Below are 15,237 nucleotides of genomic sequence, written 5' to 3' on the forward strand. Positions count from 1 at the left end.
GGAGCGAACCCAAAGGGAGGTTTTGGTATAATCTGAAAACAGGTAGTCCAAACAGAAGGCCTCTCAGTTGTACCCGTGAATCTCCGCCTAGTCGATGAAGTACTTAAGATAGACCACATAGACGTAAATTGCACTTGTGTCCTAAAAATGAATGCAATCAAGAATAAAAGGTAACACCTTAATGCACAAGTAGGATTTTTTTTATTGTGTGAGTTTTCATAAAATGAATGAGGTAGAGGAAAGGTTCAAGCGCGGGTTAATGTATTAAACGCATCCGGAGATTTATCTCCATACCACCCCTTGAATTTTAAATTAATGGTGTCTACGGAGATACATCTTCGAGTTAACCTCATACAGATACGGAGATGCATCTCCTAATTAAATTTTGGCAAAGTAAGGACTTCTTATCAATTTGCACCAAAGAGTGTGCGAAAAAGGTGCATTTGAAAATACTTCTTCGAATACTAGAGACAGTTGTGACTTTTCACGGTGGCGGGGGAGCACCCGTAAAGGTAGGAAGAGCAATCCCCTAATATAATGGTAGTGAATGATCTTCTAACTTAAGATAGAAATAATTAGAGGTGCAATTTGGTATTGCTTTGCACTTTTCTGGATTAACCTCTATAACTCAATGATCATGAATCATAAGAAATTTCCTCCTTTGATTTAAAAACTATACTTCTTCTGATTCACCATCATGTTGCATCTCTTGACTTAATCAAATCATATTTTCAAATGTTTAGAATTAGATTTTCTTCTTCCCAGTTCTTGATGACCATGACGTCCATGTAAATCTCAATATTGTCATCACTTTCTTTTTATAAGATTTTGTCCAACTATCTCTAGTATCTAGCTCACACATTCTTTAATTCAAAGGGTGTGACTTGATGAAAAAAATTTATTCAATATGTCATGATGGTCATTTAGAGGCATCTGCAAGGTTCATTAAGATCTGATTGTACCCCGAAGTAGGCAACTAGGAGGAAGTTGAGATTTTTAACATAATGTCCCATCTACCAATGAGTTTATGTTTGTTATGAGTATGGCTCTTTAAGGCATATCTTATTCAAATTAATCTAATATTTGCACATTCTCCATTTATCATTTCTCTTTCTTGCCATCACGACATTGGAAAACCATGTCGGATACACGTTTTCTCTTATGAAACATGACTTTTTTAGTTTGTCGTCATGGGAGAGTCGGAACTTAACATAACTTATTCTCTAATTGCCTTCAAACATTCTCTAAGAAACTTAACATTCTTTTTTAGTTCTTCAAAAAGTAATTGATGCACTGCATTAACATAATCCTTCAATTTACATGTGGTCAATAAGATGAAAATAGAGAGGAAACTTTAGAGGATGCTTCCTACATACTGTGTCAAATGAACTAGTAAGACTTTTCTTCAAGTATGGTTGATGATGGTGATGAATTTGATAATGAATTATGGTATGAAGGTCTTTGTAGTTAGTAATGGAAGTTTACCTGCAAACACTCGAACAATCAGGGCACCGACAATATAAGTGTGAGGTTTAGAATTTTAGAATATTGTGTATCTAAATATTACAGGTGACTTAAAATTAACATATAAGTTAGGGGTGTAATCGAATAGGTTTGAACCAGTTTTTGGTCAAAAAAAAGGTCTGAACCGATGATATCTCCATTGGTTTGGTTTGGTTTGGTTTTTAACCTTTTTCAAAAATGGAACCGAACCAACCTAACCGGTTTGGTTCGGTTGATCGGTTTACAAAGTTGTTTTTCAAAATATTTTACTCGTCAGTGTATTTTCCATAATCATGGTTTTCGGTGTATTTTATGCTATTAATTTTTAAAATAATATATTTCTCGTAATTTATTTCATGCTCTATTTTTTCAAACAAATTACAAGTTCCTCTTGATCTATGTGAAACAATGACATGATTTTCTATTGCATCATGAAATAAGTTCACGATCATATATAAAAGTTGACACTTGGCATTAGAAGGTTAGAGAGGGATTTAAAATCTTAGCAAATAGAACACAACAAAGCACACACCAATTAACATGTTTCACACCTCAAACACACATAAAAATTATTTTGTAACAAGACTAGAAAGAATTTTGTTGAAGAATACGAAAGAATACGAACCGAAAACCTAAAACCGAGAGTAGAAGTTCAGTGAAAGCAAGTTTTAGGGACCTATGGTTTCTATTTTTTAAGTTTTTAAGTTTGGTTCTAGATGAGTGTTTTATTGGTTGGACCGATACAAAATTTGACCTTAATAATGAGTGAAATAAAATATTTGGAGCATAACTATTTCTATTGATTCGGTTCATCGGTTTGATGGTTCCTAAAAACTAAAATCGAAAACCGAACCACATCGGTTTTTATTGGTTCAGTTCGATTTTAGAACTGAACCTTCGATTTTAGAACTGAACCAAAAATATTCAGTTTCATTTCGGTTTAGTTTGATTTGTCGGTTTAATTAATTTTTTTCTGATCCGCTTACACCCTTAATATAAATATTATAATGCCCTTGGTCAGGCTCTAGAATCTTCTTGGAGACACTTGTGTCGTATGGACAAAATATGAGTTCATGCTAATTTATAAATGATGGGGTAGGAGGGTTAATATGGCACATTTGATTTTATTTGTATATATAGTGATATTACTCCTTTTTATATAAACTTATGTATTTATATTTTTGAGAATATCCTATTCTATATATATTGTACCTTTATTTGTCACTAACACTTGTAGAGTTTTCATTTGCAAGAACAATGAGTTTAAGTTTAAGCATTTTGGTGTACTTTGCCTTTCATGTTTAAATCATACTTCCCTTGCTTCTTTTGTAGTGAAGAGATAATAACAGCCAGGCTAATATGGGACCGGTTTACTGCATAATGCAGTGCAGGGGCTATTTTTGTGGACGAGAATAGATGGCCTTAGTCGTTAATAATGTCACTGGAAATTTTTGAAGGAGTGGTGAAAACTGCGTACCAAAAATGTCAAACACTAAAAAACAGAAAGATTGACATATTGATGTTGGTTTTGCTGGTTTAGAACATTAATGTAAGTATTACAATCAACTCACATGTGGTTACAAAATTGGAAGTATTTTAAGTGTCTATTATGATGTCTATTGTAAGTAATATAAGAGACAAACAAAAATCTGAATTCTAAAGTTATAAAACCAGCAAAGCCAAACATATTTAGCATCATCAAGAATACAGAATACAATTTGACAACAAAAAGAGAGAAATACAAACAACCAATAACCTATTTAAGCTCATCGTTTTAAGAATCTTGCAATTTCAAGCTCTCCAGCTGTTCCCGCGCTTTAACCTAAGGTCAAGAAATGAAATAATAACAATTTAGCCATGAGTCACATTTCACATAACAGCACAACTTTAAATCGTCTAATTTGAGTATGTGCAGAACTTCATCCAAGTTATTCTATGACCAAAAATTTATAAACCCGCCTTTCAGAGACACTTATTCCAATTGCGCATACTTACAATCTAAGCATTTACAAATTAATCAATATATATTTTATGAATTGAACGAAAAACCGGCAATACTAACTTGCTCTAATTTCAGATTAGCATTCTTGAGTGATCGCAGAAGATGAACTATACGGTATTGAAGTTTTTCGTTTTCTGCAGCAAGCACCTCAGCCTGAAAATCAAATCATTGTTAAAAGGATACAACCCGTTACGATAAATTAGATGTATGTAAGTTGTAAATGAGTAAAACCTTTTGTTTTTCTGAAACTAATTCAGCATTTGCAGCTTCTAACTTCGACTGAAGATCATTAACCGTTTTCAAGTGTTCCTCATTCCCAGTATCTGCAACAGGTTCATAGAAATGTAATTTAGGCTCATAATATCAGGAACCGACTTCGATTCCACTCTGAAAATTCTATTAATTTGTGTTGTGTATCTCGGCACATACCTTTTTTACTATTGATGGCAGCTTCGAGTCTAGATAAGCGTTCCTAAAATATAAAGTGGTAAGAAATCCTTCAGTAATTTACTGATACAAAAAGCTTCAACAAAACTAATAAAAACTCTTGAGTAATTAGCTTATACAAAAGCTTTAAAAAAACTCACCAAAAATCTTCAGTAACATGCTTAAACAAAAAGCTTTAACAAAACTCATAAAAAATCTTAAGTAATTTTACTTGTACAAAAAGCTTTAACGAAACTCGTAAAAAAATGAAAAGCGCTCTATTCAATATCTACACAAGATATGAGCAAATTGCTGGAAAGAAAAGGAAACAGATTGTCTAGGGACAGTTCTTTCCGTAATTTTACATTTGCAATGATCAGTTCAAAGTTAAATCCATTATCTATGAAGCTCGGATACCAGAAACAAACCGCTGATCCTGACACCAGCAAATAACTTGAAAATGAATAATTTTAACGTAATCACAACGGTCGATGTCCAATTCGGACACCAACACAGACACATCTATTTTCAGGGATGTCGGTGTTACAGAGTCCAATGAGGAGTCCTAGCAACACACACTGTTGTAATTTGGTGTGACACATGAATTTCAACACTCTCTTGTATTATTCAAATTCAATTTCATAGCATAAGCTAGGTGGGTTGATTCATACAATTTACATTCAAAATGTTGAAGCAGGACAACAGTTATGTTAATTTTGGTGTTATTACTGAATAGGGTAAGGAAAACGGAATGAAATTATGCATCAAAAGAAGACACGATTCCATAGAGGCATTAGAAAGCTTGAATCGGCGATGAAAATGAAAAAAGAAAAAAAGAGTGAATTATTAACCTCAGCTTCAGAAGCTCTGCGATAGAAAGGCTTTAAGGTGAGTTCCAAGTCGTTAATTTTAACGGACTCAACCATTCTTCTCTTTCTACTGTCTCTTGATTCGTCTGCTTCGCTCCGCCGCTTTAAGCTCCTCCTCCTCCTCGTCTAGCCAGTTCTAATCAAACCACACTTTTGAGTTTAGAAAGCTTAAACTTGGTTGTGAACAAATTATTTGTAGATTGGTGTAATTGTTTTTTTATTTATTTATTTATAATTTAGTTTCAATATGTAGTAATTGACATTTTTAAATTGTTAACATATTTTTGTACATTATAATTATATTTTAATAGTAGTTGTCGTGATTCAACAAGAAGGCTGTTTTGGGGACATCCAGGTGATCCATTCGAATCTGGTTATACCTCAAGTAGGCGTCAATGAAGCTCAACGTGCAGTAACATGAGGATCAATCGATAAGACGATCAATATCTGGTAGTAGGTACGAGTCCTTACGCCAATCAGCGTTTACATAAGTAAAGTCTACGCACATGCGCCATCTGTTTGTTGCCTTCCTCACCAACACCGCGTTGGCAAACCAGGTAGGATATTTTGTTTCCATGATGAATCTGGCGTTGCATAGCCTATCTATCTCATCATCAATGGCGACTTTTTTCTCCTCACCAATTTTCCGCTTCCTCTGCACCACTAGCTTGGCATAAGGGTTAACGGCGAGACAGTGGCTCATTACTTTGGTATCTATCTCAGACATATTAGAGGGAGCTCAGGCGAACAAGTCAACATTTCTAATGAGTTGGTTGACTAGCTCGTGTTTTTCTTTCTCGGTAAGCAAAGTACCTATCGTCGTCACCTGATGGGCTGAAGGGCCTATTCTAACTTCCTTCAGGTCCTCCGGAGTAATGAGTCTCTCATTGTCTGCGTGTAACCTAGGATTCCAACAATCGATGACTGCATTTAGGACTTTAGTAAGGGGCGCCCACAAGGGAGAGCTCTTCCCTCTCTTTCGCCAGGCTATTTTGATACTATTCTTGAGCGATCTGTTAGTCTCCTCGAATTGTACCGACTCGTCCACCAGGAAGTGGGTACTTCAGGATCGGGTACGCATTGATGGCGAGTCGGTCTAGGATGACTTTGTAGGCGACAGGGCATCCACGATAAGGTATTTGACTTAATTCAATCGCCTTAACGTCTGCTCCCTCGCCACATGTTGTCTTTAAGATCACATGGCCCCATACTTGTACCTACTCATCTGACAACCCTATTAACGAACCCCTGAACACTTCGACACCGTTAGGATTGAGTTGAAGCTTTTGAAAAGCATCCTTGAATAGGACGTCAACGAAACTCCCAGAAACTATCAAGACTAGCTTGATATCCCATTTGTCATGTTGCATAGTGATGACCATAAAGTCAATATCATTAGGGTTGACTTCTATGGAATCCTTGTCGGAAAAGGTGATGTTAACCTCTGTTTCCCCTCGGCTATGGTGTTTGTATTAAAGCGTAGAGTTTTTCTGACCATCTTCAGAACAAAGATTGAAGGAATGAAAATGAAAGAGGTGCGATATAGGTTAGTTTTATTGGGGGCCTACAGTGGGCGTCATTGTACTGATCAAAAACTACAGGCGTCTATGGTATCCATATAAGGGTAAGTGATACTTAGAGACTTTAGTAGGTTTATAACAATTTAGGGTGGTTATGGCTTGTCTGCGTTAGCGAGAGGCCGTGTATGGTGGTGTTATAGCGATTACGGCGGTATAAGAGGGGCATCTCGCATGAGGTGAATGACTATGTATGTAAGTGTTATGCTTATGGTGTAATTGTGTTATATATATGTTTTGATCTATATAAATTATGATATGTCCTTTCTCCCGTTATTGGAGAAGTATTTATAGAGGCCGTTGAGCTTAAGGTTTTTTTAGAAAAGATGATCGCCCATTCAGTTAATGGTTGACCGTTAAATTTCTATTTCCTAAGGAGACATGTATCAGACCGTAACTTCTCTCTAACCAAAAAATATCTTTTTCCACTTTTCTCGTAACTAAGCGACTGACTTCTCTCTAACCAAAAAATATCTTTTTCCACTTTTCTCGTAACTAAGCAACTGAAAGGTATTTGGGGCAAGGCGATGTCTCCTCAAAAGGGACATATTGTCGCCGCCCCTCCTAGGAGCTGCAAAGCTCCCACCTTTATTAGGTCGTTTACAATTATAACACTACAATTAACTATTAATTATATTCCTTCGCTATTATTAGTTTTCAAATAGGATTTCTCAATGTATATTATTCACAAATCAAATTCATGACAAGCGAATTGCATTCTTATATGTTCCATAAAGATTAATGTGTATATCACAAACACTCTTATCATACCATTCTATCTCATGTTGTTCCAATGTAAACGAAGCAGTTGTGTCACTCGACCAGGTCCAACAGAAACGCCCAATTGTTGAGCTTAGGTGGATGAATAACTATGTGCCAAAGGAAAATGATCCAGAATATGTGCTGTTGTTGCTGAAATACTTAAGGCACCAATTACCATTTTATTCTTTCTATTTGCTTCCTTACTTTAAGCAAGATTGTGATTGTTAGCCCTTGGTGCAATTCTTGAATTACATAAGTTATAATTGTGAACCAAATCGTTTTGATGAATATAAAAGGTTCTATTCATTCCTGAAATTTCTCCTTCGTCTGAACAATCTCACTATGTTGTAACAGACACTATGCTAGTATACTATATAATTAGGAGCTTATCTAAAACATAATATTATATTATTACATCAATATGTATATCTTACATCCGATGTGCTTGTCATAGTTTGCATCGAATATGAAGTATACAATTTGAGCAATAACATGTCAAGTTGTCACTGGGGGTTATATTTTGCCATATCATATATACAATGTGTATCAAAAGCTTATTAAAATAAATACGTTAATGTCCATCAAAAAAACATTTCTCAAGACAAAACAAAAACTTTTTCTAAATGCTCCATATATCTAATCAAGGTTGTCCAAGCAGTGAAGGTCTGTAGAATGCATGACTTTGTGCAATCTCAATACGTTCACGGGGATCATTCAGATTTTCATCCCTCAAAGCTTGGAGAATAGCTTTTGTTGATTGTTCCCTGAAATAAAAATCATATATATGAGATACATAGTAGTATAGATATATGAAATTTCCAATTGAATCACAACCGTGAAGGAGAGAGTGTCATGTCAAGCATCTAAGATTCAAGCTAATGGTTACAGAAAAATACCTGGAAATTAATATTTTATATAGTGTCTTCAAGATTGGGCAGAGCTCAACCGGAGCAACTGGTTTATTATCTCCTGGGTGCAACACATTCAAGCTTGATTGGCTCAAAAGTTCAAAGAATGCCTCTACTGCAGACACCCCCTGCAAATATAAAATAGTAGAGTCGTTTTTTTCTCTTCTCATTATTTGTTTAGTCAGAAGATTTTGAATGAAGATCAAATGTTGACTATGGCTTGCACTATATAAAATGGTAAAAAAATATCCTACTTGTACATCACTTTCACATTTACAAAAATTGTACTTGCAAGTCACATTTGAATGAGTAAATCATTCATTTCAATCCTCGAAATAGGAGGTGAGCAATTTAGAATTACGAAATAATAAACCAGTCCAAAAATGCCAAATTCTGTATGAGTCTATCACATAATCAACATTTTTATGCATATTATACCGTTTATACACTCCAAAAATGCAATTGGCATGTCTTCAAAGTTTAGCATTTATGTATAGAACCAACTAAGAAGTAGAAAAACACTAACTATACCTGAATCATTCCTTTGCCTCTTATGCTGTCACCCATGTCCGGACTTAGTTCACCCTTAGCTAACATCTGGCCATACCATGCATTACGACCTTTCAACAAAGTCACATAAGTATCAGCCAATAATGGTCCCGCGAGTTTTTCAGGTTCTTCAGCCAACAAGTGAGTGATAAATATCATCTCGGATGTACAGTGTGCAAAATATACTGATTTGCTGGTAGCACTCTCGTTGGTAAGGGCTGCTACCATTCCTGACATCAATAAGAAACAGAAGATATATATATATTATATACATTGTAGTTCATAAACAAAATACATGCTATGGAAATGGAAAAGTTTGTATTTATCAGTTGAAGTTTTAAATTTTCCAACTCAATAGTTGATAAAAGGAAAAGAAGAAGCTACAATAATAAACCAAAACATGGCATATCAAAAGTGTATTGCAACTTGCAAGACACACCAAATGCTAGTTATGAATATACTGATCTGGCTGCTTCATACTGATAGAATCAACCACAATTTGAAAGCGTAAGAAATTCAATTTTCACAAAACTACAACAAAAATAACTGCTCTGGTCTATGACTGCATGAAAAGTTGTTCATCATTTGAAGAAAAAAAGATTTTTGGTTATTATTGCCAATGATTTTTATCTTTATTTGCTTAGGTCCACAGTTGTCAGTCCCGAATAGCGGCGCAGGGTGGACAACCCCAAAATTGTGAAAGCGGTATAGCGTGTTAAAGCAGATTAACCAAAGCTAGAACTTTCAAACATATATCTTAATCACCTAGGGTTTCTCTCAACTAATTTTTCTAACATAAACAATTATATCATAGAAAAGCATTGACAATAAAGATAGTATACATGTATAATGACTAATTTGAAGCTTACCAGCACCGATTGCATAAACATTTTTCAAGCCACCCATAACCTCATGGGTAACAAGGTCACTATTGTCCCAAACAATAAAATGTGGTTGTCTCAGAAACTTCGCCAGAGCCTTCCTCCATTTCTCAGCGCCACATATTCTAGCATTTGCATACTCCTTGTGGTAGATTTCTGATGCAATATTTGGACCACCAAGATAAAGTATGTTCTCCATGGGAACTCCAGCTGTTAAAGTATACATTTTAAAGAGATGAAATCTGATTAAAATGTTCAAAAAGAAAACCAAGCAAAACAATAAACATCCTTTACTACACAGTACTAAATTTCTAGCTTCCATTCGTTGGTATCACATATATTATAGAATGAGAAATGATATTATAGAATCAGAAATGATATTTCTGCTCAATTGTATGAGAAAATTCTTCTCTTTTGAGTTAAGTTATAAAAATAGAGATGAAGAAAACCTCTTACTTGCTTTGTGAATCATTTTTGTTGGAGTTATAATATGCGGAACAGGCTCCAATGCAGCCTCTATACCCTTAGACAAAGAGATAATTACAGGAACTGTGATTCTCTCCTTCCAATATTTACTAATCTCTTCAAAAATCTCCCGTGTTTCGGTCGAAGGCAATCCATTGACAACAATATCTGCATCCCAAACAGCTTCCTGCAAGTTTGTAACAACCTTCAAAGGACAAATTGGCGTATCAATCATATTCAAACAAAAACCATCTTTCAGAATCTCATCGGCATACAATGTCCTATCTCCAAGCCTTGCCTCAACATATTTCAAATAAGCGCAACGCCGAATCAACCTCCTCAACACATCTTCCCTAGAGTTGATAACTTCAAACAAATGCTTCGCAGTGGCTTTATCAACAATCTTCAACGGCCTCCTCCATATCCTGATTTGTACCTTGTCGCGGAATTGACCATACGTGTCTTGCAACAATGCTGCAAAAACACTCCCCCAAGCACCAGCTCCTACACTAACAATCCTCAATGGATCACCATTAGCCTTACCAAGAAGGCGACGAAGATCATCAAGCTTCTCTTCTAAACCATTGCAATTTTGAACAGATCCATTTGAGTCTGAATTACTAACTACACCCATTATGCTACCTCACCAAGCTCTATAGCCCAAAAATGAAACAGTACTTGAAATCTCCAATGATTTCAGTGCATATGAAAATAACAAACTATTACCTTGAAAGAAAGAAAAAAATGAAGCTTCTTTCAGTTAGAACTTTAATCAAACAGAACATAGGATGTATAAAAAAAATGTCACAACTTAGTTTTCTCCGTCTAGAGTTTGTTGATCTACCCCAACTGAAAACAACACTAGAACTAATAAAAAAATAAAGAAAAACAAACAAACACAACTTGTAAGACGCGTGTTAGGAACTAGTACAAAGTTACCATAAAATTGTATTGTTTTAAATGTGAGGAAGTGGCTTTGTTGAAGGAAATGCTGAAAAGATGAAGACAGAAAACAAAAGGAAAGTGAAAATGATAATGTGAGAAAGATGGCAATGATGAAAATAATAATGCAATGTGCAAAGGTTATGAGTAAGAGAAAATGGTTGGAACATATAGGAATGGCATTAAAGATGCCAACTTCCCCATTGGGCATTAATATTGGATGAATTTGCCAATCATGTTCCATGTGAGGGGTACCCCTTACCCCATCTTTAGATTGGCCCATTCCTTTACTTCATCTGCTATCTTTAATTTATAAAAACTCTTTCAGAAGATTTGTTCACTGTTTGCAAATTTTTGTTTATTTTTTAAATATATATTTTTATTAATCTTTTTAATTTGTCTTAAAATAAGAAAAACCAACCTTCATTAATTGTGAGTAATGTAGTCATAGTCATAAATGAATTATTATTCATTGATTACACTATCAATTTTAGGTGCAAAAATAAAAAACTTTTAAAAAAATTATGAAATTTTAAATATAAAATATATAAGTTATATGTTATTAAGAAATCAACGTCAAATTTTTAATAAAAATATATGAAATTATTATTTAAATTTAAAACCAGAAATTTATTTTGTAAGTTAGATTAGTTAGAATGATCATAATTATAGTTAAATCTATTTTTTTTAGAGTTAAATATGTTTTTGGTCCTTATAAAATTATCAAATTTTGTTTTTGGTCTCTATTAAAAAATGACATGTTTTAGTTTGGTCTCTATTAAAAAATGACATGTTTTAGTTCCCATAAAATTGTTATGCACGTAGTTTTAGTCCGTGTTGTTAAACTAATGTGTACTTTTGAATGAGTATTTTACAGACATGTTTAGAATGTTATAAAAAGTTTCTCGAAAAAAACAAACTCAAAATTTGATTTCTAAGTCAAAATTTGCATTAGTTTTATCATTATCTTTTAAAATTTAAAAAATTCATATTTAATTCTTTTCATTTTAAAAAAGTATATAATTTGATAAAGAAACATTTTATAGTATTCTAAACACGTAGGAGAAAAATTATTCAAAAATTTAAAAGTTTAAAGGTAATTAAACAGTTTTCAAAATTTTAGAAAATAGAAGGGATTAAAACTGAATGCATAAAAATTTTGTAAGGACTGAAATTTGTTATTTATTATAGGGACTAAAAATGAAATTTGAAATATTTATAGGGACCAAAAACATATTTAACCCCTTTTTATAATCCATTTATTGTAATCAAACATAGAGGGATAATTTAAAAAATACAATAACTTTTTATTATTTTAAAACATTAAATTAGATTAAGTATCTTCTTAAATAAGTGTAAGAATAGTTACTCCATCGATTACTTAGAGCCTGTTTTAGTTGGTTATATGCTTAAAAGAGATAGATTCGATCACCAATCCAAAGTCTCTCCACCCAAGCATTAAAGGTACAATGTAATCTTACTCTAGAGCCAATAGTTAAATGTTATCGGACGACCTTTTGCATTCTACATTGATTACTCCTCATTTTTTTACTGACTTAGACATTGAAGTGTTAATCTTGCAGATCCACTCCGCATCCCCGCACCTAAGACCCGCTCTGCACCACCATGAAGCTCACTCAAATCTTCAACAACCTTAAAAAGACAATAAGAAAATAGACATATTTGAAGGTTTTGAGACAACGAGAAGGTGGATGGAACTCCTAATGAAATGTTTTCATTAGTCATAATTGTCATCATAACCAACCCCTCATTATTGGGGATCATCAACAATGACAGAAACTCGTACGACTTGATGTACCTCAAAGTCTTCATGAGATTAGATTTTGTGCATGAAAGTTGTGTTAAGGCGGGAACCTTTTGGCATTTAATGACTCATTTAGGTGTGGTCGACCTTGATGTATGAGAAGATGAAATCCTAGAGGACGATCAAGTTAATTTGTCAAAGGTTGTCAAGACCTTAAGGCCAGTCCTAAACAACGAATTTGAAACCCTCCAACTTGATAATAACTAAGCACAATCGATCAGTATAAGTAAGACCCAATCCAAATAAGTTATTTTGTTTGTTATTGGTGGGTTTTTTCTCTTATACATCGTATAATTTAGAGTTCATTAATATTTGAGAAAATATGCTAAAATAGAGATTTCATTGAGAGAAAGGGAGCATTTTAGGCTTTTTAAGAACGGCATATTTGAAAAACTTAAATAAGGATGAGTGATAAGGTATTTTTTCAATAGAGTATTTAAGACTCAATGAGCAAGAGAGGAAATCCAAATTTCATTCTTCTTCCTCTTCTTTGAGCAGGGCCGGTCCCGACTTTTTAGAGGCACAGGGCAAACAAAAAAAATGGACCCCTAATTAATAAAAAATGGATCCCTCAAAGACAAGATCAAAAATATGAAAAAGATTTTCAATACGAATAAGAAGATCATCTGCAAATCATTAAAGAATTCAAAATCACAATATGATTAACTGAATTAAGAATAAAAATCTTTTAAGGACCTTAATTGCTCTAATTTATAGATAAAAAACATCATCTCAAAGAAATGAAAGTAGTATTTTCTCTTAATTTAATTGTGAAAAACCAAGTCATATGACTAAGAAATATAAAAGTAAGTCTAAACAACGTCTTGATTCTAATACGTAGGTTTACCTGACTGGTAAGAAATTTATTTTTATGATCATAAAAATAATAAATCAAAGCTTATATAAATAATAGTGAATTTGATTTCATCATAAAAATTGAATAATAAATAAGTTAATTATATCATTAACTTTTAAATATTTAATTATTACATATAAATAAATTTTAAATTTACACTAAAATAAATTAAAATTATAAGAGTTATGATAAATAATTGAAAATAAAATTTGATTTAAAATTTCAATTGATTGTATAAAAAAAGTTATAATTAAAAATTTTCAATTGATGGTATAAAAAAAGTTATAATTAAAATTTGAGAACCTATGTAATTAGATACCTCCATTTTTATTTACTGAGATGTTATGAAATAATGAATTATAATGTTATGAAAATGATTTACTGAGATGTTATGAAAATGAAATAATGAATTATAATGTTATGAAAATGAAAAATAAGGTAGAAGTAAGGTTTGAACCGGTGACAATAAGCATACAAAACAAAGAATAAACTGCTGGATCACCAACATTCAAATGTTTATTAAATTCGGTAACCAATATATATTTTAGTTCATCAGTATTATAATTTTTATATACACCTCTCAAATTGAGGCCCCCATTTTCTTGAGGCCCTGGGTTGTGGACCTGCTTGCCCTGGCCCAGGGCCGGCCCTGTCTTTGAGCTAACGACCATGAAACATATTTAAGCACAAAACTCAATTTTTGTTTCTTCTTCTCCCAAAATCAACTTCAACTCTCATTTTTCCACACTCAATTTCATCTTTGTAAAAAAAAAAATAGAGGTAAGTGTTGTTCCTCCATTATTTCACCCTCCTAAGTGAACCAAACCCTCGATTTGTAAAAAAATACTACCTTTGTCCCTAATTATAAGATCCTCTTGAGTTTTTCTCTTGTCCCTTTTTATAAGACTTTTTTCAACTTACAAAGTGCATTAATTATTTTTTCCAAACACACCTCTAATTATATCACATCTTTTTCTGCAATCAATAATAAATACTAGGGGTGAAAAAACGGGTCGCTCGCCCCGTCTTAAGCCTGCCAAAAAAAGAGCGGGACAGACAAGTCCGCAAAGTCGAAATGGGCCTAAAAAATTAAGCATGCCCCACCAAGGTGGCGGACTGGCTTGCCCGTCTATTTTTTATTAATTTATTTTTTTTTCATTTTTTTAATAGATTATAGACTTTTTTACCTTTCAATTAAATTTTTTACTTATTTTTTAGAACAATTTTTATAAAGCATCTTTTTATCAAATTTCACTTTAAAAATGTTGCATATATTCAAACAAAAAATGTATAAATTAAACCATCAAGAATTGTAATTACTAGAATTAACTAAAAAAGAGCGGACATAAGGCGGGATATGCTGAACGAATAGGCGAGGCAGGCTTTGGCGGGCAGCGGATTTTGTCGGGGCGGGCTTTGGTGCGCAGTGGGCACAAAATCCCAACCCACCATTTTATAGCGGGTGTGTATGGCAGACCGTTTTGCCACCCCTAATAAATACACATGTATGAAAATCAATTATTTTTCTCTCCTAAGGATAAATTTGTAAAATTGTACAAATAGTCAATAAATTTAATACTCTAACTAATTTTTTTAATTAACGTAATTTTGTCTATAAGGTCTTATATTTAGGGACGGAGGTAATACTATTTTTAGTCCCCATTGTTTATTG

General features: G+C 33.4%; 2 protein-coding genes across 2 annotated transcripts; both read right to left on the minus strand.

Annotated features, from left to right (window-relative positions):
• Positions 1–3,153: 3,153 nt before the first annotated feature.
• Positions 3,154–4,965, minus strand: LOC131600013 (uncharacterized). Its single transcript, XM_058872247.1, has 5 exons — positions 4,783–4,965; positions 3,935–3,977; positions 3,737–3,828; positions 3,566–3,658; positions 3,154–3,325 (listed from the first exon to the last, which is right to left on the minus strand). Exons 1-5 carry the CDS (start codon positions 4,855–4,857, stop codon positions 3,278–3,280), a joined length of 351 nt encoding a protein of 116 aa, XP_058728230.1. The 5' UTR covers positions 4,858–4,965; the 3' UTR covers positions 3,154–3,277.
• Positions 4,966–7,463: 2,498 nt separating this feature from the next.
• LOC131600014 (glycerol-3-phosphate dehydrogenase [NAD(+)] GPDHC1, cytosolic-like) lies at positions 7,464–11,113 on the minus strand. Its single transcript, XM_058872248.1, has 5 exons — positions 9,934–11,113; positions 9,466–9,687; positions 8,579–8,826; positions 8,036–8,175; positions 7,464–7,903 (listed from the first exon to the last, which is right to left on the minus strand). The coding sequence occupies exons 1-5, from the start codon at positions 10,574–10,576 to the stop codon at positions 7,780–7,782; spliced, it is 1,377 nt and encodes a 458-aa protein (XP_058728231.1). The 5' UTR covers positions 10,577–11,113; the 3' UTR covers positions 7,464–7,779.
• Between the last annotated feature and the right edge of the window lie 4,124 nt (positions 11,114–15,237).

The sequence above is a fragment of the Vicia villosa genome, linkage group LG4, assembly GCF_029867415.1.
Source record: "Vicia villosa cultivar HV-30 ecotype Madison, WI linkage group LG4, Vvil1.0, whole genome shotgun sequence".
Lineage (NCBI taxonomy): Eukaryota > Viridiplantae > Streptophyta > Magnoliopsida > Fabales > Fabaceae > Vicia > Vicia villosa.